This window comes from Schistocerca americana, chromosome 1 (genome assembly GCF_021461395.2).
Source record: "Schistocerca americana isolate TAMUIC-IGC-003095 chromosome 1, iqSchAmer2.1, whole genome shotgun sequence".
Taxonomy (NCBI): domain Eukaryota; kingdom Metazoa; phylum Arthropoda; class Insecta; order Orthoptera; family Acrididae; genus Schistocerca; species Schistocerca americana.
The window spans coordinates 727,761,410-727,788,452 of record NC_060119.1 but is presented as its reverse complement, the minus strand read 5'-3'; the positions used below and the strand labels follow the sequence as shown (position 1 = coordinate 727,788,452).

Sequence of the window (27,043 nt, the reverse complement as noted above, 5' to 3'; positions counted from 1 at the left end):
CAATTCTTTGGTAGGCTACAAAACCTACATTGCATAGCTTCTTCTACATATAATGGAGAGTCTTTGAATATGTACTACATTTTCATCGCAGCAACAAATTTCTAATTTCCTTGCGACAGTTGCTGAAGTGGTTTTTAAACTCTTTCTAAGCTGCTTTGAACTGACGCTGTAGCTAAACATTCAGAAGTTTCCTGTTGCCTCCGAAAATTATGTAATTGGCGGGAAATCAGGGACAAAAATCAAGTGATCTTTTCTTTCATGAGGGATCTCTAAATGATATTGTACAGAACGGTTGTCGCAAATAATTACTCGAAAAGTATTATTTGATTTATCAAACACCTCCTTCTCAGGGAACGGACGTTGGAACTAAATAAATTTTCAGTTACAGGACAGCAAAAACAAGACCAGTACCTGAGCGTGAATCTGGTACCAGTTGCCCTTTCTTCATCCTTCTGTTATTGTCAGTCCGCAGCTTGTGGTCGTGGGGTAGCGTTCTCGCTTCCCACACCCGGGTTCCCGGGTTCGATTCCTGGCGGGGTCGGGGATTTTCTCTGCCTCGTGATGACTGGGTGTTGTGTGCTGTCCTTAGCTTAGTTAGGTTTAAATAGTTCTAAGTTCTAGGGGACTGATGACCATGGCTGTTAAGTCCCATAGTGCTCAGAGGCATTTGAACCATTTTTTGTTATTGTCAGTACTATTTTCTTGATACCCTTGCTGCCATCTTAATGTTTTCCTATCTAACGGAGAGGGAAACCATTCACGTAATATGTATATCCACACTGACGCAAACTGAAGGCCGGCAACGAAACCAAACGCAAGCTAGTATTTTTTTTTCCATACCAATACTCGTTATTCCAATCCGTGAATGCGATTCATACTTGGCTGACCTTATCGTCTCGCAAAGTAATGCTCTACGTTTCCAACTAATGGACCAGGTCGGCCCTTATCTACTATAGTGCTGGATTTTGAAGAAGAATCAAAACTCAGTAGAATACTTATATTCCAGAATATGTTGTTTTTCTACGTACTTCGAGAAGTTAAGATTTCGTTTGATTGAAAGATAGGTGAAAGAATATCCATCAGAAAACTAGCAGAATTGTTTAAAAGAATTTTAGATGATATCGCAATAGGGATATTTCAATTTGACAGCATAAATATAAACAATACTTTTCATTTAAGTAAAATAAGCTGTAAAATAAATTTCGTTCTGTTTTTGATTTCACGAAAAATTATCTATTTCTCGCTTGTACTGTTGTCTATACCACGGCATGGTTTTTACAGAAACACTTCGTACATCACGGGAAGGGGATAAAAACCGTCCGTTTGAAATTTAAATAGTCTCCGGCCAAGATCTAGGATAAATTTACAATTGTTCCGGTCCCCGGATGTTCCTGAGGCTTCAACACACTTTAAGATTCACAGAAGACAATGATTCCACTTTGTGACTGGCATTAAAATTGTTGTCAGCCAACACATTATTACCGCTCGTAATAATCATGTATGCGCAAGCTTCAGGCAATATTGTGTACTGCTCTGAGCTTCCAAAAGCAGTATCATACTCAACAATCAAAGAAAATTTCAGGAAATTCAGATATAACTGCTTAAAAGAAACTTTCCATTCACATTTGAAAAATCAAATCCAGTGAATTTCATCTATAGTCCGACTCAGAGATTTAAAAATACCGTATTGGAGGCTAAGAGGAAAGAGAAATACGGTACTTCACCTGCCACACTGAAACTTCCATCTAGAAAGCGATGTGCTGCTGAAGCAATATGTTTTGATAGCTTCTTAAAGAGCAGGGACGCTATGTTGTAAACAACTGTTTGTTTCAATGTGCACTTCGACAAGGCATGCTAGAGAATGAGACATGGCAGGAACTGGAAGAGGCTTTGCGGTTACTGAAATCTGTAACGAGAGCAGAAGTAGACAATACCGTTTTCTTGGCAGTACATGAGGTTTTTGCTGTAATTTGAGCTGACGTGGATGCAGTATTGGCGGAGAGTACAGTACTTTTTTCACAAGACAAATCGATTATAAAAGCTGTCGTGAAAAGTAGGGGAGAGTTAACGTTCAAAACGTTCCAAGTAGTTGCAAACCGTCTGGACCCATGGTGTAAGGGAGAAGCTCTTACTCCACATGAGGAATGCCAATGGACTATGTAGAAACACTAAGCAATTTGCTTCAACTAGATAGCAGCATTTAGCACAATTTCGAGATGCTAGTCCGATCCAGCTGGTGGTAAGGTCTGTGCACTGAGCAACCTTTGTGTCCTTTGACATCCGGGATTCTAGATTTACCTCCAACAGAACGCAACTGGTCCGCTCATGGTCGGAATCACACAAAAATCCGAAATGGGTTGGCTTCAATACGCACAGAAAGACTTGTATCATTGCACGGGAACCGCATACATAATTCTGATCGAGAATACATACAAGATTACCAGAAAATACCCCTCTTTCATCGAATGAGGACTCAGTGTAACGGCCACTGTATATTACAAACTAAATCAATAAATTTGGGAATTTATTTGCCGTATCATCTCTCTGTTAAGTCTCTGAGGAAGTGCTATTATCTTTTGGTTACTTACTGCAGCTATGTCTCCTAGGCCAAGTATAAAACTATTACCTAGAGTAAAGGAAACAAACCATTTATATAGGGATTTTGGATCTACAACAGTTACTTTACTCAGCAAATGAAAATTTTCTTCTTCTTCCCGTGTCTTCAACGAATCGGCACGTTAACCTGGATTTAACGGTGTTAGTGTTAGAAGGTTACCGAATGCCCTTCCTGCCGCAAAGTCTTCCACCAACGCCCCTCCCCCCCGTTATTAAACGGTTTTAAACTAACTTTTTCCTTAAATCCTTAAAGCCAATCTCACTCAACCACTTTATACCACCAGTGCGTCTCTAGTCCGGCATCGTGCTGAGACCATCTTGATCAGATCCTACACCTTTTTAGGCACATATTTAAATATGTCTGATAATCGACATAACTTCATAGATTTCAAATTCGTTCGCAATGTGCCTAATCAATCATTCCAATGAACACATTCCAACCAAACAGGAATCTGTAATGTGAAAACTGTACATCTCTCGCAGAAATTTTAAAAAGGCTTCACATTCGCCATTGACTATATTTATATTACAGTATCCGCTACTGCAGTTTCAAAATATTGGTAACTTTCAAGCAGTTATACGTCCAAACATCACATACATTGAGGTTAGACATACCACTGACAGAAATACATACACGATTCACAATGCAGCCACGAAAAATCTGAGGTAAAATAAACTAAAATGTTATGCATCTGCTGAAAACGTAGCAGTGGTCAACATTAACAAAAAGACGTGAGCCTCTATGACTAGTGTTAACCTCTGTCACTTAAACCACGCGTATAAAATACGGGGTGTTCAAAAAGTCTCTCCGTAGTGCCGTATGACTCTCAGCCGCACGTGCTGTATGCCGCAGTGAATATACCGAAATGAAACTCAGTAAAATACAAGTTATTAATTTATTGAATATTCATTTTTACTTACAAATTTTCACATTAAATGTTGAAAGTGTCCCCCCTCTTGTTGAATACACAATTCAGTTCGTCTAATCATGTTTCCAAACACAAGATGTAACATTTCTTCTGTAACAGAAGTAGTGAAAGTGGATATTTCAGTTTTCAATTCATCGATGGATTTTGGACTGTTTTTATGGACAGTTGCTTTTGCTGCACCCCAGAAGAAAAGTTCAGGTGGTGTTAGGTCGGGCGATCGTGGAGGCCAAGTCCCTCTGAAATTATGCGATCACCAAAAACATCATCAAGCAGTGATGCTGAAACGCGAGCTGTATATCACTGAATATCGTTGTTCGTTTATTGTTTAGTTGAAAACCCCAGGCAGGCGAACAATCATAAGGCACGCGCGGCTAACAATCATACGGCACTGCGGAGACACCTCGTATAAATTGCATCACCTTACGAGAACACATCATAACGCACACAAATAAATACAGCACCCACATTTAATTTTTCCGTTATGGGACGGTAGGATAAAAGCACTTGAAATTGAATTCCTGCTTACTGCACATGTCAGTAACAAACACATTACTGGTCAAACCAGGTATGAATTAGCTCCAAAGTATCTGTATTGTTTGGTTTCGTAGTGAAGTGACGCCTGCACATGTCCAACATTTTACACCCACCTTTTAGGTAAGGCACTACATGAAATGGTCATTATGGATCATAAAGCGATGTGCTTATAATCACATGTAAGGATGATGATTTTACCAGAATAGCGCCGCGCGGGGTAGCCACACGGTCTAGGGCGCCTTACCACGGAACGCGCGGCTCCCCCCGTCGGAGGTTCGAGTCTTCCCTCGGGCATGGGTGTGTGTGTTGTCCATAGCGTAAGCTAGTTTACGTTACATTAAGTAGTGTGTAAACCTAGGGATCGATGACCTCAGCAGTATAGTCCTGTAGGAACTTACCACAAATTTCCGAATTTACCAGAATAGAATAATCGTTGTACTTCAATATATGGACACAATGGAATGTATTTGCATTGTATGATTTCTTGTGATATGACGCCCTCATGAGCACCACACTTTACACCACATACGTCAAGTAACACAATACATGAAATATTATGTTTAATCCATACAACTGTTTAATACGAGGACTTTTGTAACCAAGCCACGTTATTGTATGCATCTTTATGAACATGTAGGGTTTGAATTTATTTTCTAGTTTATGGACACGTGTATGTTTTTACCACTACTTTGTACTACTGTTAATAAAGTTTGATTCCTCGGTTTCCCGCTACCTTAAGATTAACACCAAAGAGTATGTTGGCACCTGCTTGCCTCTTAAATGCACTCCTTGGTTATGACACAAATACCTTGGAGCTGATACCCAACCTGTTTGGCTAGTACGGTGCAGTAAACAGGAACTCAATGGAAAGTGCTTTTATCCTACTCACCACATAACGGTAAAATTAGTTAACAGTCTGCATTTATCTGTGTATTTTATGATGTTTTCTCATAACGTGATGGTGTATTTTATACTTTAGAAGCTGGCGTATGTGGCAGCGGCTGATACCTCGATGTACATGTTTAGTGCAGTTTTAACGACTTCAAATGACCAAAATGTCCCTGTAATAGGAGATATTGTAATAAATGTACAGTCAATGGCGAATATGACGTCTTTTAAAAAATATGAAAACCTGAGAGAAGAAAGACAGCCCAATCGAAGTTCCTCACATGCTAATGATCTAAGATTTGATTTTTATGTGGTTTCCCTCACTCATATAGTTCTGTGTATTTTCTCACTTCTACCTCGTATAACTAACATGTAGTACAGAAAAAGAAGCAGATTTCAATTCCTGCATTTACGTAGCGGGAGAGGTTAAGGAGATTCCCGCACCCGCAGACTAGGACAGAATTTATGACGAATGAAAGCCTTGTGCCGTGACTCTCGATTCAGGTAAACGGAGCGGAAAGAGTCGTTTTGTCATGTATCCGTACAATCTCTTCCGCCAAACCACTATGTGATATAATGATGGCCTGCATAATTCATTATGTTTTACAAGGCACAGTAGGCGAAATCCGAATTAATGGTGAAGTTTTACAGACGACAGCAAATGTGATGTTCCCTTAACAACGTTGTCACTACATAAAACAGCGATAGATAGTAGTGAATGACGGTATAGCAGCAGTTTCTCGGGAAATGGCAATTTACATGTAACTTGCTTTCTTTAAGAAATTTTATTCACAGAGTGTGACAAATTTAAGTGAGCTTCAACAAAAAAAAAAGGCTCTGAGCACTATGGGACTTAACATCCGAGGTCATCAGTCCCTTAGAACTTAGAACTACTTAAACCTAGCTAACCTAAGGACATCACACACATCCATGCCCGAGGCAGGATTCGAACCTGCGACCGTAGCGGTCGCGCGGTTCCAGACTGAAGCGCCTATAACCGCTCGGCCACACCGGCCGGCGGAGCTTCAACAATTGAGAACAAAATTAACTAACGCAAACTTTCCGCAGTATAACGTCAAAGATGTAGGTCGGTTAGACCTAGAGATTTGTTTGCACAGGCATCAACTTTTTGAGATTAAATTTTATGTCACTGGGTAGATTTCTCGGATTACTGCGAGCAGACCTTCCCAACGGAGCAGCAGTAAGCGTTTGGACCGACCGGTGCGCCGATTGCGAAACAGTCTGTTTCGCTGTATCAGTATGCTGTGACGTCCGCGTGCCTTGTCTGTCAGCGAGCTTCGTTTTAAAAGCGTAGCCTGTACTGGAAGTTTGAGCCAATGGCAAACAGGATATTTAGCATATCCATCAAGGCCAACTAATAGGTGAAAACATCTTTGTGTTGGAAAGATATATATTATTGTGCTCAGATTGCGCCTCTGTTGCAAACTTATGATTCCACAGAGCTACAAACCCACCTGCTCGTATAACGTAATTCGCTACCCTGCGATACGGTGGAGGTGCGCCGCACCAGGAGCGCCGTGGACTCCTGGGTGGGTACACCGGCCACCCTGAGTGTTGTTTTTAGGCGGTTTCCCACGCTCGCTTAGACAAATGCTAGACTGGTCCCCAAATTCCGCCTCAGCGAATACGATATACAAACAGTTACAATACGATAACTCACAGAATGAACTGTACACGATTCACAGACAGATTACGTGCAAGACTTCCAAAAAATGGTTCAAATGGCTCTGAGCACTATGGGACTCAACTGCTGTGGTCATCAGTCCCCTAGAACTTAGAACTACTTAAACCTAACTACCCTTAGGACATCACACACATCCATGCCCAAGGCAGGATTCGAACCTGCGACCGTAGCAGTCGCACGGTTCCGGACTGCGCGCCGAGAACCGCGAGACCACCGCGGCCGGTGCAAGACTTCCCTCCCTCATTTTACCTTGAGGACTATGGCAACAGGAAGGGCATCCGGCTACAGAGTTGAATACTAAAACAAAATGTGCCAAATATTGAAAAAAGTGGACCCCGCGCTAGACGGGAAAGACGTTACGGAGGAAAAGAAGAGTATATGGAGCTTAGAAGTAATGATTAAATCTTGAACAGCTATGGCGTTTGTGAGCCACCTACCAGTTACAAGCAGTACCTTACCACTTGGTTCAAATGGCTCTGAGCACTTTCAGACTTAACATCTGAGGTCACCAGTCCCCTAGACCTTAGAACTACTTAAACCTAACTAACCTAAGGACATCACACACATCCATGCCCGAGGCAGGATTCGAACCTGCGACCGTAGCAGTCGCGCGGTTCCAGACTGAAGCGTGTAGATCCGCTCAGCCATACCGGCCGGCCCTTACCAATTAGTTGAGATTCTGACCGTCATTGTGTATCACACACCTAGTACGTCTTTATCGCTAAGACGTGCACTGCAAGTTTTTTGCTGACAAAGGAGTATCGCAATCCGTAAGTGAGCTAATGCAGTAAGTGGACATCGTTCAAAACCTTGTTTACTTTGGGTGAATTGTTAATGTACTTACCGTAGCCTTGCAAATCCGTAGAAACCACGTGCGATGCGGTACCCAAAAAACCGGAATTATATTTTAAACGCTATATATTTTCAAACTGTTTATAAAACAACCTTTTCCCTTCAAAATACTCTACATAACAAGTAATACATCTGTCCCACTGGCGCTTCCGCCGTTCGAAATATTTTTTTTAGTCACCTTTAGAAATAGCTGACAGCTTCTCCCTCGTTTTTTCCTGGTTTCTTCTATGTTGTCAATTCGGTGTTCTTTCTTGCCCATTTTCATGCGTGGAAATAAGGAAAAGACGCACGGAGCCAGGTCAGCCGTGGGGCAATGGAACAAGACCATTTTTAGACACAAATTATCTGACAGAGATGGCTGTTTGTCCAGGTGCGTTGTCGTGTTGGAAGAACCAGTCTCCTGTCTGCCACAAATCGGGTCTTTTTTGACGAACACTGTCGCGTAGTTTCCCTAAAACTTGCAAATAAAGGTGTGATTGACGATCTGACCCTACGGTCGCAGGTTCGAATCCTCCCTCGGGCATGGATGTATGTTACGTCCTTAGGTTAGTTGGGTTTAAGTAGTTCTAAGTTCTAGGGGACTGATGACCTCAGAAGTTGAGTTCCATGGTGCTCAGAGCCATTTGAACCATTTTTGAACGATCTGACCTGCGAGAAACAAACCCTGAATGAACTTTTCAATATTTTCGTCGATTCGGGCAGTTGATGGACGTCCAGAACGAGGTTTGTCATCAATCGACACGCAGCCATTTTTAAATCGAGCAAACCATTCGTACACTTGAGTTTTTCCCATAGCGTCATCTTGGAAAGCTGTTTTCAACATTAAAATAGTTTCAGCAGCATTTTTACCGAGTAGAATACAAAATTGCACTGCTGCACGTTGTTCGCTTAAACTTGCCATTATAAAAAACGAAACAAGAACAAAACAGCGCTGTTGTTGTTGTGGTCTTCAGTCCTGAGACTGGTTTGATGCAGCTCTCCATGCTACTCTATCCTGTGCAAGCTTCTTCACCTCCCAATACGTACTGCAGCCTACATCCTTCTGAATCTGTTTAGTGTATTCATCTCTTGGTCTCCCTCTACGATTTTTACCCTCGACGCTGTCCTCCAATACTAAATTGGTGATCCCTTGATGCCTCAGAATATCCCCTACCAACCGATCCCTTCTTCTAGTCAAGATGTGCCATAAATTTCTCTTCTCTCCAATTCTGTTCAATATCTCCTCATTAGTTATGTGATCTACCCATCTAATCTTCAGCATTCTTCTGTAGCACCACATTTCGAAAGCTTCTATTCTCTTCTTGTCTAAACTATTTATCGTCCACGTTTCACTTCTATGCTACACTCCATACAAATACTTTCAGAAACGAATTCCTGACACTTAAATCTATACTCGATGTTAACAAATTTCTCTTCTTCATAAACGCTTTCCTTGTCATTGCCAGTCTGCATTTTATATCCTCTCTACTTCGACCATCATCAGTTATTTTGCTCCCCAAATAGCAAAACTCCTTTACTACTTTAAGTGTCTCATTTCCTAATCTAATTCCCACAGCATCACCCGAATTAATTCGACTACAGTCCATTATCCTCGTTTTGCTTTTGTTGATGTTCAGCTTATATCCTCCTTTTAAGATACTGTCCATTGCGTTCAGCTGCTCTTCCAGGTCCTTTGCTGTCTCTGACAGAAGTACAATGTCATCGCAGAACCTCAAAGTTTTTATTTATGCTCCATGGATTTTAATTCCTACTCCGAATTTTTCTTTTTTTTCCTTTACTGCTTGCTCAATATACAGATTGAATAACATCAGGGATAGGATACAAGCCTGTCTCACTCCCTTCCCAACCACTGCTTCCCTTTCATGCCCCTCGACTCTTATAACTGCCATCTGGTTTCTATACAAATTGTAAATAGCCTTTCGCTCCCTGTATTTTACCCCTGCCACCTTCAGAATTTGAAGGAGAGTATTCCAGTCAACATTGTCAAAAGCTTTCTCTAAGTCTACAAATGCGAGATACGTAGGTTTGCCTTTCCTTAATCTATTTTGTAAGATAAGTCGTAGGGTCAGTATTGCCTCACGTGTTCCAACATTTCTACGGAATCCAAAACAGCGCTAGCAAAAACAATCACTGCAGATGAGCAGAACAACCCTGGTCGACAAAACAGGCCAGTAAACGTGGATTTAAATTCTTCAGTCATAGATTCATTCTGTAAATCGCGAAGGTATTCCTGCTGATAGGTGTCCGCCCTATCTAAAGTCATCTTTCCCCATTCTCTCCGTAAGAAATCGAGTGAAGGAAGTACACTGCCTGACAAAAAAAGTAAAACATCCAGAAGGGGAGGAGGAAACGAAATGAAACTTAATGCGTTGAGAGGGCATATTGTGTTATTTCTGTGTTTACAATACCGCGTCAAAATTACAAATAACCATTCAGTATTAGTATGAGGGCACACCCACTCGGGCCTGAATGCATGCACTGACTTGTGTGCGAGGAGCGTCATACAGCCGTTGTACCCTCTCCTGAAGGATGGTGGTCCACAACTGTTGTAGCTGGTCCTCGATGTCCTGGATACTGGCACGGCCGCTGGAGCGCATTTAATGACCGAGCTGGTCTCACATATTTTCTACATTTGACAGATCAGGGGTTCTTCCTGGCCAAGGGAGTGCCTCAGCATCATGCAGACATCCACAGTGAGAACCCTCTCCAACTTTTGTCAGGTGCTCACACGAGTACTTGGTATCTTCGTGTCCTTCTAAGTGATCACGCAGTATCTGACGCTGTTCACGTCGCTTACAAACCCTGCCAGGCCTGGCAACAACACTAAACCACAGACGTACTAAAAATAACTAGACCGCTCACTGCTACTAGTGTAGTGTCTCCTTACTGAAGCCGCCATTTGCAGGACAAGACTGTGTTTGTACCTAGTGAATGATGTGAAATATCTGATAAAAGGTTGCATAACAGTCAGTTAACAGATGCATCTAACGTTAGCAAGGTTTCTGCGTCCCTGTTGTTAGAAAAAAGTGTGAAAATAAAGTGGCTAGTTCAAGTTACATTTGAGACCACAATTATTCACGTCCAACCTAGTTGAATGCTATATGGTAAAATTGTGGGAAGAAAGGTAGATAAATTTCACGAAGCATTACAAAAACAAAATAAAGATTGAAAAAAGCACAAAAGACAGACGCACAGTGTGGAAATATTAAACAGAAATCGAAAGTGAAAAATCTTAGTGGAAAATAAAACAACCCCAGTATCCGTTACTTCGCAAGTTTACTGCCACTGCCCTGAATCGATAACTTACATTTTCATTCCTGCTTGTAAAAAAAAAAAAAAAAAAAGAACCCTGCATTCTTAAATAGATACTTATAACTTACCATAGTTTGACGGAGACCTGTTAGAGAAAACTCGGAGACTGCATCCATTTAAGACAGACTTCATCACTTAGGAGTTGTGAGGTAAACACCCTTTTTATTTTGTTCTTCGGTTTCCTCTCGTTGTGTGTCATGCGCTTTAAGTCATAGGTCAGTATTTATATCCGTCTCTGCAACTGGCAGGGTTCAGTTCGAGAACAAGTTCTCCGCTACGGCATGATAGGGGCCTGCACTAAACGTGAACAACACTAATGCTTTCAAATAACTTCCGGGGATCCAGCCAGGTGACACTTTCAGCGTTCTCCCGCCGAAATATCTAAAACAAGCATCTTGCTTCTCTGTCGAGTCCACAAGTAGGTCGGTGTGAACATCATATCAGGAACCCAGCTGATTTTTTACGTCGTTTGGAGGGACTGCGGTTGAATGACTCTGATATTTTAGTGAGTTTCGGTGTGGTCTCTTTCTTCATTCGTGTTCCTCTGTCTGATTCGTTGCGGTTAATTGAGGCCAGGTTTGCTGCTGAATTAACTAATCTCTTTCGGCATGTGTTGACATCCACTTACTTTTTATTTTTTGATGACCAGTATTACGAGCAGACAGATGGAGTTGCAATGGCTAGTCCGTTGTCTCCTGTGATCGCAAATTTGTTTATGGAAGACTTCGAGGAACGTGCATTGGAGTCGGCGCCTTTGAAACCCGCCTGTTTCTTTAGATAGGTTGACGATACCTTTGTTGTTTGGCCTCATGATTGGGAGAATCTGAATGTCTTTCTAGAACATCTGAGCTCGATCCACCCGAACATTCGTTTTACGATGAATGTGGAAGAGGATGGTTGCCTTCCCTTTATTGACGTGTTGGTTAGGAGGAAGGATGATGGATCATTGGGACATGCAGTCTACAGGAAACGTACTCACATCGACTTGTACTTACAGGGTAATAGTTCCCACCAGCCGGCTCAGCGTGAAGGGGTACTTCATACCTTGGTACACAGGGCACATGTCGTTTCTGACGCTGAGACTTTGCCAGCTGAGCTGTCCCATCTTGAAGTTACATTTCGTGAAAATGGTTATAGTGATAGACAGATTGAACGTGCGTTGCGCTATCGACCAACTGTACATCGGGTGATTGATGATGATTCTGAGTCAACACCTAAGTCTACTGCCTTTTTGCCTTACGTAGGAAACACGTAACGACGGACGGAGCAAGGCGGACATCAAAAGCGGACTCGCTATGGCAAAAAAGGCATTTCTGTCCAAGAGAAGTCTACTAATATCAAATACCGGCGTTAATTTGAGGAAGAAATTTCTGAGGATGTACGTCTGGAGTACAGCATTGTATGTATGGTAGTGAAACATGGACAGTGGGAAAACCAGAACAGAAGAGAATCGAAGCATTTGAGATGTGGTGCTATAGACGAATGTTGGAAATTAGGTGGACTGATAAGGTAAGGAATGAGGAGGTTCTACGCAGAATCGGAGAGGAAAGGAATATGTGGAAAACACTGATAAGGAGAAGGGACAGGATGATAGGACATCTGCTAAGACATGAGGGAAAGACTTCCATGGTACTAGAGGGAGCTGTAGAGGGCAAAAACTGTAGAGGAAGACAGAGATTGGAATACGTCAAGCAAATAATTGAGGATGTAGGTTGCAAGTGCTACTCTGGGATGAAGAGGTTAGCACCGGAAAGGAATTCGTGGCGGGCCGCATCAAACCAGTCAGTAGACTGATGACCAAAAAAAAAAGAAAAGGAAACACGTCCAACAAGATCGGTCGTATTTTATGGAAATGCGATGTGAAATGTTTTTTTCGACCTCCATCTAAAATTAGAGCGCCTTTGTGTTCCGTTAAGGATGATATTGGTCTGCGTAAGGCGGGTATATGTCGTATTCCTTGTAGCTGCGGCTTGGCATATATTGGTCAAACTATCAGGACTGTGGAGGACCGATGTACTGAGCATAAACGGCACACACGATTACAGCAGCCAAGTAGATCTGCTACTGCCGAACATTGCTTGGATACTGGTCACCCCATGTTGTATAATAACACCAAGATATTGGCATGCACGTCCAGCTATTGCGGCAGTGTTATTAAGGAGGCAGTTGAGGTTAAATTAGCGAGTAACCTCGTTAACAGGGATGGAGGTTTCTGTTTAAACTCTGTTTGGAATCCGGCTCTCTTCCTTGTCAAAAAACAGAGGGACAGAGTCTTTGCTACCTCACCTGCGAATTCGTAGTCTCACTATCGATAGCTCTGACTTTTGTCATCTTTGGTTGGTGGCACTAGTGTTCAGTGTGTGTGTTATCTTTCCAGCTTCAGTCCGAGAACCGAGGTTTTAAATTTGTATGTATGTCAACTGTCCGTTGCAGTTTGCCTTGAAAATGGCGGGGTGTTCTCCCGCCGAAGTATCTAGGCGGTCGCTGGAAATGTCACCTGGCTGAATTCCCGGAAGTTATTTGAAAGTTGTATACGCCAGGAGAAACTCAGGTCTATCACTAATGCTCTCTGACGGCCGTTCTAACTGTCGCAGAAAACCGCATCACTAAGCATTTACATAACCGCCAATGGGGTGTACGTGTAAGAAGTTGCATTGTCGTCCAACCACGTATTCTGGGTGCTTCACATCTTCCGTCAGGCGATGTATTTATATCGGCGACAATCGTGTTACATGTCGGAGAGAAGGTTGTCAGCCTTCGTAACGAATACACAGTATTTACGCAGCAGACGGTCTGTGTTTTGGCAGGTGGTGCTGGCCATCCTGGTGCTGATCCACTGGAACGCGTGCTTCTACTTCGCCATCAGCTACGTGATCGGCTTCGGCTCCGACAACTGGGTGTACAACCTCAACGGCGGGCGCAACAGCAGCCTCTCGCGACAGTACATATACAGCTTCTACTGGTCCACGCTCACACTCACCACCATAGGTAAGCGCGCCAGCACGCCGCTGTTCGCCGCCACTACCTGCTACGAATCGCACTGGTCATCCGGGACATTACGACCGGCCCCATAATGGCGTGAACATGCTCATCCGGTAGTCAAAAAACCTCGTTTCTATGGCGTAACTTCTCTACATGTTCTTTACAAAAGAACAATTCCATACAGCACAAGATGTCTCCGCACGGATGACGTAGCTGCTGGTAGGAGGTGGAGGTTTCTGAACCCTGCGCTAGTGCTTAGTGACATCCCAGACGTGTTTCAAAGGATTACTGTCGGCATGATTTTAAACATTACGACATAATTGGAACTCATAATCACGTTTCCCAGATACGTTAATATGATCGTGTCCTTGTGGCATTGAAAGTTCTGACGGAATGTGCAATACCCGACAAGAAAACTTAGCCATGGACAGGTGCATCCAGTCGACGATAATTTTGAAATGTTATCGAGTATTCATTAGTATAGCATCCTCCAAATTGTGAGATATTTCCACACGCTAACTTATTGTCATCCTCAGGCGCGGTCATTACTGACTGTCTTGCGCTGGGCTTAGTTTTAAATATCCGCTTACGTCTTGCTGTCGGTCACGGACCCGCAATACCCGATCGCAGCTCCCCTATCGAGTGGTGGGTTAAGGAGGGGTTCTGGTCGAGAGGCACGAAAAGTGTGTAAAGTTTAGAATTTTGTCATGTAAGGATTGTGTTTACTAAAATGGAGCTTCTACCACCTTTCGTGTATGAATAAATTATCTCTTAGCAAATCAAAAATGACGGCTACAGCGCCTCGTGGCGCGTCCTGATTTGATCGAAGTCTTGTACAGATTCGTGGCTCTTTCTGAAACAGATAAAAATAGAAAATTCTTAAATTAGAATGACTCTGAAGGTGAGGGGGCATCACGGTAGGATTCTGAAAAGTACCTCGGAAAAAATGGCTGCTTTTTGAAAAACATCTCACTACACTGATCATGTCTATTTCTTGACACGTTTTTCTATTTTCAAATGTTAAAAAAATAAACTTCAACTAAAAAAACCAAGGCCTCCTAAATTTAATTATCTTTCATTTATAAAAAAAAGGTCAGATGAATCAACTAATCTGTGGTGGCTCTAGAGCGCTTCGCGAGCTGAAAAACGTTGTTTCGAGAAAAATGCGTGTAGAATTTGGAGTAACAAAAAAACGTTCTTTCAAAACTTACGGTTAATCTGCGATCGGAAGGCTATAGAGGCATTATTTGGTGCTGTAGTTTTCAACCCGCGTTCTTTTAAAAAAATTGAGACATTGCTCCACGGCGGCCACACGTTTCCTCTGATACCTCCGAGAAGTTTTTTTTCTGTTCATGGCTATGACGATTCCTAACGCTTTCGTGGTCATCAGAACAGACCTTCTGTGAATATGATGATGATGATGAGTCCCGTACTACTTTACAGAGCGTAGGGGAGCGACGCGGGAGACCCGCGCCGCCTTACTAGGCAAGGTCCTAGTGGAGGTGGTTTGCCATTGCCTTCCTCCGACCGTAATGGGGATGAATGATGATGATGAAGACGACACAACAACACCCAGTCATCTCGAGGCAGGAAAAATCCCTGACCCCGCCGGGAATCGAACCCGGAACCCCGTGCTCGGGAAGCGAGAACGCTACCGCGAGACCACGACCACTCTGTGAATATACTGGCAGCTATATGCTATTTCAACTGTTTTGGCCGACATTGAAGATGTTTCGGTACCAGTTTCCAAATGTACATGCTGAAGCTCTCCTTGTCATTTTGCGTATTAGCATCGGTGCATGTTTTAACCAAATCTTCTTTGGACAGAAATTCGAATACTGGTTGAATCATTTCTTCAACTAATTGATCGAGCGCCTACAGCTGCCTGTATTCCAGTCGGTGCACGGTTTCATTCCACATGCTGTAACTTTCAACATACTTTCACAATCAAAAAATCCTTTTGCTGGTGTTATCTATATACTTCAGTAATGCAAATTACGTCTCGTTTCCCGACAGCGCACTATGTCCGTAACCTCGCCAGGGGAGCTCCGTCCTGTCATCGCGGGTCCGTGACTGACATCAAGCGGTAAGGGAGTATTTAAGCCTGTGCCTAGATAAAGGCAGTCATCAGAACCTCCTGAAGACGCAAGAGAAATGTCGGCTTTCCGAAATACGGCACCATTAGGACGACGCCACACGGTTATTCAAAACCATCATATGCCAGAAATGCTCAAGATCCCGCAGTCCACAATAATACCGAAGTACAGCACAGCTTCTACACAGCCGTTACTCAGTAAGTCAGGTCCCAAGAAGTACCAATTAAATGTCCCAGAAAGCCTGCCACAGCCATAAGCGGCATTTTTCGCTTCTTCTGATAATTATGTCTACTGTGATTCGTCTTGAACGACGACCTATTCTGAAAGGACCATCTAAATTGTTTGTGTATCAGACCAGGTGGCCGTTTCTGTTCTCCCATACTCCAGCACTATTTCTCAGAGTCCGCTGCAATCCAAACTGAATACGTTTGATAAATAAAATCGTACACGAGCCACCTTCTGTGGCGTCCCATTTGCAACATCGTCCAGCGAACACTGTGCAGCATTCGAGACTTTCTCAGTATTGCACTTCGATGTCACCTGATAAGGACTAATGCCTACTCCGTTTTAGCCAGCAGGCAAGCGTCCAAAGTACATGTTCTTGAAGATGGCATGAAAGTTGTTAGTTGAATGCTGAAACCGTTCCCAGAGTTCTTCCCATTCAGTGCTGACGGGTTCCCTGCATCGATTCGTTCATCTCTGGGACGTTAAAAACGACATATCGTTTAACGACCCTTTCAGCCTCATTCCACCGCTTTTATTAGATACTTATGTGGGCAACACACGAACAACCGATGAGCCTCACCACTCCTGTGAGATTCGTTGCCAGCTGCCGGCCAATCGCAGTCTATGTTCCCCAGTCTTTCCTTACGTAGTCGATCGGATTGTGTCTCCGTATCCTTTCGTACCGCACCAAGTGCTGTGTGCGCTCAGTGCTTCGATATAAGTGAGGTCGTAATGTCCTGGATGATCAACACTAATTTTAGACTAACGTTGTAGTTAAATACGAATTCTTAGGTAAATATTTGAACCTTACGTATTAGTGACACTATCATAAACTGCGAGTAATAAGCTTCCTTCCCGACAAACTCGCCTGTTGTGCAATAAATAACATTTTCGATATGACACTTCGTAATATCTACAACCACTTCTCTCCCCCACTCCCTGAAGATAACGTCGCGTTCAGACACGCGTAAAAGGAGGCTGAAATAACTGAACCACTAACTTGAAATAATCACCTCATACAGCAGATAGAGGCAGTCTTTCTTTCCGGTTGCCGTCTGCGACTGGATTAGCAAAAAAAGGGGGGGTGGGGGCGGGGGGATGATACTGTTGCACATCCTTCGCCACGTGTCGTACTGTTGCTTGCGGAGTATAGAAGTGGACGTAATTGCATAAAGAAGTTAAATTTTATATTTGATCAAACTTTAACGGCAACTTTCTGATATACAACAGCAAAAGATTGATAGGCCTTAGCGCGTTTGCTGACTTTTTAGTCACTTTACGGTCAGGGGCTGGTCTGACCTCTGTCTCAGTGGCAGGGGCCAACTTCGTGCCAATGGCTGCCGAGCTTGCATCTTCTTGTTCTTAGTCACGCACACAGACGGCAGACCTGCCCGATTGCAGCTCACGAAGACCACGTAATATTCATTCCGACACTACTAAGAAGACGATATTCGTCCTCTGTCTCTACTTACCTAAATGACGAAAAGTTGACTGCAAAAGTCTTCAGAAATATGAGATTAGATTCCATCGCGAATTACAGATTTTGAGATACATTATTAGTGGGCTAGTTCCAAATCTCTTAAACTTCAAGGAAAATACAGAGGATTTTCACGGATTTGATTCTGCAATAATCACTGTTACACACATGCCTTTCACATTCTCAAAAGTTATTGATATCATTATCATCAACATAAGCTCATGTTCATTATGTTGTACTGATACCGCACAAATGGAGGAATATGCGCCATACATCTTTTTGTTCGAGAGATAGTTTGGACGCAAAATTTCCCAAAATTGCTCTGAAAGGCACCTTTGATGAGTGGCGGAGGGTAATTCGCCTAGATCCTGTACCATTCAGGAACGGTACGCGGGAAGAACGACTGTCCATAAGGCCCGTAGTACAGTAGAAGAGATCTTTGACAAATATTTTATAAAGCTAACTTTTATAAAAGTTGCAATAAAAGTATCTCTGTCCACTGTCAAAGATTTATTGAACGTCTCTTGTAAAAGATATTTGACTAGGCTCTTTTACGGTGTAACACGGGCCAAAGCCTCCATATGAGTCCAAATTTCTGTAGTCATTTTATGAGATGTATATGCAGGAGGAAGTAATACTTTGCTGAACATTTCTTCCTATGTGCTTCAGCGAAATTTGCACAGCAGACCTCTCCGTGATGAATAATGTCTTTCTTTTAGCGTCTGTCATTGGAGTTGGCTAAGAATCTCAATCTCTCTCTCCGTCAATTACTAAACGAACTCGTGACAAAACGTGCGGCTCTTTTTGCATTTTTGTATCTTTTATATCTTTTCTATAAACCTTATTTTGGTATCTTCCTCTCCTACCAACATTTTTATGTGATCGCTTCATCTGAAACCGTTCCGGTCCCATACTCGTCGGTATCTTACGGTTGTTATAGTTTCCAGTGACGGACACAGCCAATCGTGTAATATAACAACAACGAGTCTCCCCCACGAAATATGTGCACCTTATCGAGTTAAAATGGTTCAAATGGCTCTGAGCACTATGGGACTTAACATCTTAGGTCATCAATCCCCTAGAACTTAGAACTACTTAAACCTAACTAACCTAAGGACATCACACACATCCATGCCCGAGGCAGGATTCGAACCTGCGACCGTAGCAGTCGCGCGGTTCCGGACTGAGCGCCTAGAACCGCGAGACCACCGCGGCCGGCCCTTATTGAGGGTCAGCTGCCAGTCCCTGCAACGTTCCTCTACAAGTCTTCCGGCATTTCTCTACAACTCTCTTAGAAAGGCTACAAAAAGAAGAGTATCCACAAATAAAAGGTTTTCCTTTTGTCAATATCCAACAGAAACCAGCTAATCTGGGAAAATGTACCAGAATCATACAATGCGCTACTACTATCGAATTGATCAATTTTCTGCTAACATTTAATAACGTGTTGTCATTATTAATCTAATCTTTGTAGTTTCATTCGGCAGAATTACGGAGGCCACAGTAAGTACTCTAACCGTCATTTATATTTTTCTGCTTTGTTTATTTGTTTCTTATGAGTTTTGAAATTCATCAGACAAGCATGAAACATATCTGTAACACCCCAGTAGAGCAATTGGTAGCATGCGCTGCACAACCTGAAGCTTGCTGTTTCACAGTTTTAAAATGTGTTTCATTTTATAAAAAAATTCAAAAATCTTCAAGCGCATTTTGCAAAAAGCATGTGATATTGATATTTTAATGTAACGTTACTTTGTTCTGCTGGTGAACTGTAGAAAGATATATGCCGAAACTGAAACATATAGCAAACGGTATTGCATGTGCACGCACATTTTTAAACGTAGCACTCGTGACGTCACTGCACCATATTATGAGTAAAGAAGTAATTAAACTGAAGTTTTGGCATGGTATTTGCACTCTATGAATCAAATATAGTTTTATCTTGGAATGTTCCAGTTGTTCATGCTACTGTCTGCACTAGAATGAAAGTTAATATCCTGGCCGCACAAGCAAACCCTTAGCACTGTAGACATATGAATGTAAATAAAATTTAATTCTAAAGAAACAAATATCTTATACCATTAACCTTCGTAAATCCGATATCTCCATACATCCTGTCAATTACACTGGTATCCAAAATTAAAGCAACAAAAAGAAATTTTGCAAAGTTGCGCTTATTTTGCCACAAAACAGTGTAAACAGGTGATAATAAAGTATAAACAATGTAAAGAATACAGAACGCAAACACATGCAACAAGCATAATGATAAACAAAAATATTCTTCGTTTTTTTCCAATTTACCCGATTTGTACGTACTTTCCGACAACTGGTTATTGTGCTCAGTATGGGCTGTGACCACCGCTTGACAGCGACGGGACATGCTGTGAATGATGTCATCAGTCTCGTGTTGAGGCAGTAACGCCCATTCTTCCTGCAGAGCTGTTCGCAGTCTCGAGGAGTGGTTAATGGATGTTGACATGATGCAAGCCGTCTCCCTGGTGCGTCACAGACATGCACTATGGGACTGAAATCGGGACAGCGAGCAGGCGCTGCCATTAGTGCAATATCTTCCGTTTCCAAGAAAACATCAATCACCCGTGCTCCATGAGGTCGAGGATATTCGTCCACTAACACGACGTCTGGGCCCACAGCATTTCGCAACAACCGCAGATGAGGTCCCAAGATCTCATCACGATGCCTGACAGCAGTTACACCTTGCCTATTCACTCGCACAATTTCATAAAGAAGGGTTCCAATAGCAAACGTAATCCATGCACACACACCATTAGAGATCCTCCTAGATCTTGGTTTCTTTACACAATGTTTGGGTCCCAAAATCGTGTTCCACGTTCCCTCCAGATGCGAATCCATCAAGATTCACTCTCAAGAGTAAATCGGTACTCACCTGTGAAAACGACCTTGGCCCAATATTGGACCGTCCACTCTAGACATTCCCTTCTGTGAAGACGCATCAGACATACAGCATGTCTCTGACAATAAAGGCCACTCTGGCGAAGCCTTCTGCACGTCGTTTGCCTCGGTACGACAGGTCGAATGGATGCTGCGAGCTCACGTGCCAGTTGCCATGCGGTACTAAGGCGCTAATGTCGTGCCCTTACAGTCAAATAACGGTCCTCTCTTTCGAAGTCACATGTGGTCGGCCCTGCCCTCGTCTTCGGGAATAGTTTCGGCTTCTATAAACCGTCGCCACACCTGAGAAACAACAGAACTATTCACATTAAGCCGTCTGGGCAGATGAGTTTGCGATTGTCCTGCTCCTTCTCTTCCTACGGCCCTCCATTCCAGAGTGTCTAGTAGGCATCTTCTCTGTGCCATACTGCACTGTCTGTGACTGTTTTGACAGCGATTGTGGATGTGTGGCTACCCCGCAAACACTACCTCCCTTCATAGGTGACCTGACGTCATCGTTGGCATGATTGTCCGTTGACCGGAATGCCATCTTCAGTGCAGAACAGTATTGTACGGACATCTGTAGACAGTTTGTATGATTACATCGTGAATTAGACACAGGAAGGGGAAACCGGTTTGTTGCTTTAATTTTGGACATCAGTGTGTGTATTCTGGAAGTTATACTGTGTTTAATAAAACATGCTACTAAACGGCAGCTTGGAATCACTAATGTTTCAAATATTTACATACTTATCTTACGTGGGTTCCACATTTCCGCGGCGGTTCATTAACAGATACACACCAAACAACACAAGTTTACTGAAAGTATTTTTGAGACAGAATCTGATCACGTAAAACGTAATCAACAAATGTTGCAAGTTACGTCGCTGAGCTGCAATAATTCACATTCACAGCAAATATAACGGTAACCGTTCTAATTTTAGCTGTCGTGTTATATCACATCGTAATCATTAACATTTTTTTCCGTCTCTTGAATATGTTCCTTGACTTAAAATATGTCACTGTTCACAGCGTACAGGTTCTTCCATCTGTTTTTCTTTCGAGCACTTCTATCTATTGCTCTTGAGAATCTGTATGTACAGTAATCAAGAAGGAGCAGTATTAAAATGTAATATTGCTATGTGGAAGTAGGCACTTTCAAATTCCGACCCATACATCCTAATTTAGGGTATTTGCGTTTTCTCTTATTCATTCCAGGCAAGCGCTGAGTCTGTTACTCAAATAGAACCGGTGTCAATTTGTAGCCTTCTTTATCAAAAGCGATATTACACTTCGCTCCTAAATACACTTCGAGATCACGGAGCGACAAAGCATGAAAATAAAAAGTTAATATGTAGCCAGTTACAGGTATACATTGCGATTACATCTCCAAGGAGAGTCAGTTCGTATCGCCTAAACGCGCAGACACCGCCAACACCTTTGTTGTTCCATAATCTTTTACCATGTATGTCTCAGTAAACAGAGGCACCATGAAACTCAGTCAACTTGCATTTTACGTGATGAATTCTATGAAAATGTCGCATATTCTCACAGAATAATTTCCATCTATCTCTTATAAAATGTTTCAGGCCTGAGAATACTTCTCATTAATTCTGTATGCCTATTTACAATGAAGAATTTAACTTTTTGTTTCCGCATCGGAGCTCAGAAGGAGCGAATAAAGGTCGATGAGCAGCAGAATTGCTAATCAGTAAGCCATTGGGTCGTAGAGCGCATGTTGCATGTCAAAAGGTCCGGCGAGACACGGCTGCCATTATGCTGCGAGGCGAACGCGCAAGTTCTAATAACAATAGAGCGAGATTGTGCAGTATAGCCCCTGACTCACATTAAAGAAGAACGTGTTTAAAATCGACATCCGGTCTTCAAGACGGACATTTCTTGTCGTTTCCCTACATGGGTTGGCAAATGCCGATATAGTTTTTCGAAAATAACAAGCCCAACGTTTAGTTCCGTCCTTGTCTAATTCTAGCTTATGGTTTTTCTAAGGACCTCATTATCGGTGGAACATTAGGATTAAATTTTCCTTTTATTTTCAAGTATTTATATCAGTTTTCTTCAGTAGGGAGCCACAATAAATACAAATTGCAACTAAACAGATAGCGAAAATGTTATTGTTCTCGTTCATTGAACTATTAGAATTCACTATTGCTTCAGTTTCGTCTTAAAGCAAGAACTCTGCCAAATGGCTGACTCTTATTGGTGGATGCTGATAACCATACTAACCATGCTTCCTTTGGTCTTTTGAGACTGCAACAGACTCACTTTTTCCTCCATTGTCAATCTACGAGGTGTGTTGGGAATATAATGGAACCGATATCTACATCTACATCTACGTACATACACCGCAAGGGACCATACGGTGCATAGCGGAGGGTACCTTGTACTATTGTTGGTTGATCCCTTTCCTGTTCCACTTGCAAATGGAGCGACTGCCTGGAAGCTTCCGAACCAGCACTGATTCTTCTTACCCTGTCTTCGTGGTCTTTACGCGTCATGTATGTTTGTGGCAGAAGGATCGTTCTGCAGTCTGTCGCAAATTCCGATTCTGTAAACTTTCTCAGTAGTGTTTCGCGAATAGATAGTTTTCTTCCTACCAGGGATTCCCATTTCAGTTCACGGAGCATTCCCGTAACGCTCGCATGTTGATCGGGCAGCCCGGTAACAAATCTAGCATTACGCCTTTGAAGTGCTTCGATATCTTCCTGAACATGACCTGCTAGGTATCTCAAACACATGAGCAGTACCCAAGGACGGATTCCACATGTGTTCTCTAAGCGGTCTCCTTTACAAATGAACTATACTATCCTAGAATTCTTCCAATAAACCAAAGTCGACCATTCGCTTTCCCTGCAAACAGCCTTAGGTACCTGTTCCATTTCATGTCACATGCAATTTTACGATGTGACTACTCTATTTGAACATTACAAGCCTGGTTTTCCTACTCATCTTCCTTTTTACTCGTAAACATGAGTTTTACCTTTTACATCTCCTTATAGTCCCGTTCAAATTAATTCTCTTCTGCAGTTACACAACGACACAGACGTCGTTCCCAGTCTTGATAGCACGTGTCACCCATTTTCTCAGTCTTTCAAGAACTTACCAATACAACCTTAGATAGACAGTTTATCCTGGAGGCAGAAATTCTTTGTTGGCGATCCCCTGAAATTAAAAAGAAAGCATCGATCTGAGTTTGACTTTGCTCATTCTCGCCTTCTTAGTCCGAGTAGAGTTTGTAGTGGACCACATCCGAGTTTGGCGTTTCGTCTCCAGCTCATACTCGTAAATCCATAATGCGTCTTCTGTGAAAACGAGACTGAAGAATTTTGGATAACTCTGAAGGCGGTGCAGAATATCAAACATCCTTCCAGTTGTTCTGCTGTCACGAGGTTCTTTTGAACCTTACTTTGGGCACTCTTTTAACATCTCAATATCCTGTGTTAAAATTTGATGGACGATAAACACTTGCAAATGTAGCTCAATACTAATCATTCTGTCGATCGACGGTCTGACCTCACAAGGCATTTCAGTCTACCCAGATTGTCACGCGAGCTATGTCTTCCACTCCTTACCAACCAGATAAAAAGGACTTGTGCCAACTGAATACTTGAGCCTTGGATACGGAATGTTCTCATAATCCTATTGTAATTTTCCGTAAGTCACAGCAGCGATTTTGCCAAGTTTCACGCAAAATTTGATGGCATAACATCCCTCATACTTTCGCGATCCGTACACATACTTGACAAACACAGCTTCATTTCCGTCGCTTTTAACACTCGTGTCCCAATTGCAGCGAGTTTTTACTAGTATTGAATCAAGGACAGAAGAAGGAGCCAAGAGCATCTGGGTTCATACATACAGTTTCCAGTCTCATTACTTTCCTAACAGACCTAGTAAGAGTGTTTCCTCACTACTATCTATATACCTGCCCATACACTTACAGAATCGGAAAGCGATAAATACTGGAGTGATTCTTCACCGTGTAACAGACCTTGCGGATAAGTTCTTCACATAATGGAGTATTGAATAACTGAACTCTCATTTCATTAGGTACTTATGTCCCTCTTCAACATCACTATGAAATGTGACCCCCAAAGGCACGAATACATTCTTGTATTCGTTCTAGCATCGAAGCAAACGCCCTCAGAATCTCAAGGAGTTTCTTACCATTTCTGAGATACACCATGTGTGTGTGAATGAAGACTGTTGGCTGTAAATCAGTATAAAAGTATATGTCTTCCCATCACATCGCAGACATGGTTTATGACTGACAATTCGAGGGAGCAAGGAGGCCAGTCAGTGATCCATACATCCCTTAAAGGTTTTGTGCTGCGACATGCAGTGTGCGCTCTTGCATTATCCTGCTGAAGTATGTCATTTGGTATCCCCATGATAAAGAGTATGGCAACAGAATTTACTATTCTTGTCACATACTGTCGAACATCCAGTCTGCATTCAAGAATTACCAAATCAGTCCTGTCGTCGTATCCAGTAGCTCCCCACACCGTGATTCATGACGTTGGAGAGACATGGGTCTCAAGAATGGCTGTTTTCTGCGACCTTTCTCCAGGTCGTCTACAGACACGTTCCCATCTATATGACCTCATAAACAAAAGCAGGACTTATCTCTGAATACTGAGGAATTCCATTCATTGCCGCAGTTCACTCTAGTTCTACACCATGCAAGTCTCTGTTGTATGTAATATTGTGTCAGTGGTAGCCGACACATGAGATGTCCACCCAGCTCCCAGCACTCTGTTCCTCACAGTTGGTGGCGACACTGCCTGTAACCTGTGCCCGGATTTCAGATACTGTCGTCCATCTATTTGTCAGAGACAGTCAAACAATCCCACAGACTTCTCGTGGTGTATTCCTTATGGAAGTACCTGCGTCTACTCTTCTTGACACAGTGTTGTCCTGAGCCAATTTCGTCATCACTCGTTTAGTGCTCATCCTACTACAGCCAATTGTCTGCACGATCTATAGCAAAATCTCCTATATTTCTAATGATGAAAATTCAAACTTTCTCCAAATCTGAAACATGGAGATAAGATGCACTAGCACGTCCTCTGGACAGGCTGTATTGCAGCCTGAACCTGAAGAGTTCCACCAACGTTAGACACACGTAGCAGCACTACGCCATTCTTCATCTATAGGAATGGTTTCTTGGGCGCTGAAATCACTGCAAATATGCTCGCTTGAGGATGAAATTTTAATCAACATACCCCAAAGGGCGGGGAGTACTTGAGTAACCAACTAGTAGCGCCCGGTCAAGGTGTATCTGGTGTAACATTTTAAATTTCCATCGGTGTAATTTCTGAGCAATGAGACATGTTAATCAAGACTGCTTTGAGATTATGGGATTGAGTAACATATATTCCGACAGCAGCAGTTGTCAGTGATCAGTGAGATCTAAAGAAAAAGGAACTGAATGTAGGGCTGGCATACACAGTTGCTCCGCACTAGCCTTCTTCGCCACCCACCACCTGCGCACGCTCTGCAGCACTCTCCCGCATGATTGGTGCTAAGCTGGTTGTTTCTGTGTGCCCCCCGGTTCTGTTCCCAAACAAGGCGCTGGCGTTCAGCTGGGTGGTGCCTCTGTCCCACCAGGCGAGACGCCGCAGCCCGAGAACGACGCCGAGTACCTGTTCGTCGTGGCCGACTTCCTGGCCGGCGTCCTCATCTTCGCCACCATCGTCGGCAACATCGGCTCCATGATCAGCAACATGAACCTGGCGCGCGTCGACTTCCAGACGCGCATGGACGGCGTCAAGCAGTACATGGCGTTCCGGCGCGTGTCACGCGAGCTGGAGGCGCGCGTCATCCGCTGGTTCGCCTACACGTGGGCCAACAAGCAGGCGCTCGACGAGGAGCGCGTGCTCGCCGCGCTGCCCGACAAGCTCAAGGCCGAGATCGCCATCCACGTGCACCTGGACACGCTGCGCCAGGTGCGCATCTTCCGCGACTGCGAGCCGGGCCTGCTCGAGGAGCTGGTGCTCAAGCTTCGCCTCCAGGTACGTCGCGCTGCCCGCACCAGCGGCACAGGTGTTCAAGTCTGGGAATTTTGTAGGTCACAACACTTCGCAGCTTGCGGAGGATTAACTCAGTGGATCAGTGATCGAGACAGTCGCATAGATGTTCAGTTGGGCTAAGATCTGGAAACTTGGGAGGGCACAGAGACATTCTGAAACTGGTGCACCATACATAGCGGAGGATTTCCGATGATGGATGGATGGGAGAGGGTTGTATGGGTGCACGATGGCAAGGTCTTCAGCGCCTGCTCAGTAACAGATTGAGACGAGTGTCAAGAAAAGACTCAGAACAGTAAGATAAAAGAGAACGTAAAACACAGGTAACAAGCTTGGAGAAAATATGTGCCTACCCACACCGAAGCGTGGGACAAAGCATGCCGCCAGCAGTAACACATGGACAACACAGGAAGAAAGTGGTAGAGGGAGCTAAAACAATATAGCAGATGGAAGTGGCTGGCTGACCGCAA

At 43.2% G+C, this 27,043-nt stretch overlaps 1 protein-coding gene across 1 annotated transcript in view; it reads left to right on the top strand.

The window, feature by feature from the left end:
* The window catches only part of LOC124610551 (cyclic nucleotide-gated cation channel subunit A), a 270,115-nt gene that overhangs the window by 203,548 nt on the left and 39,524 nt on the right, over positions 1-27,043 (top strand). Inside the window, exons 4-5 of the mRNA XM_047140167.1 lie at positions 13,644-13,824; positions 26,155-26,558. Of these exons, the coding sequence (XP_046996123.1) occupies positions 13,644-13,824; positions 26,155-26,558 (585 nt within the window). The remainder of the gene's footprint in view (positions 1-13,643; positions 13,825-26,154; positions 26,559-27,043) is intronic.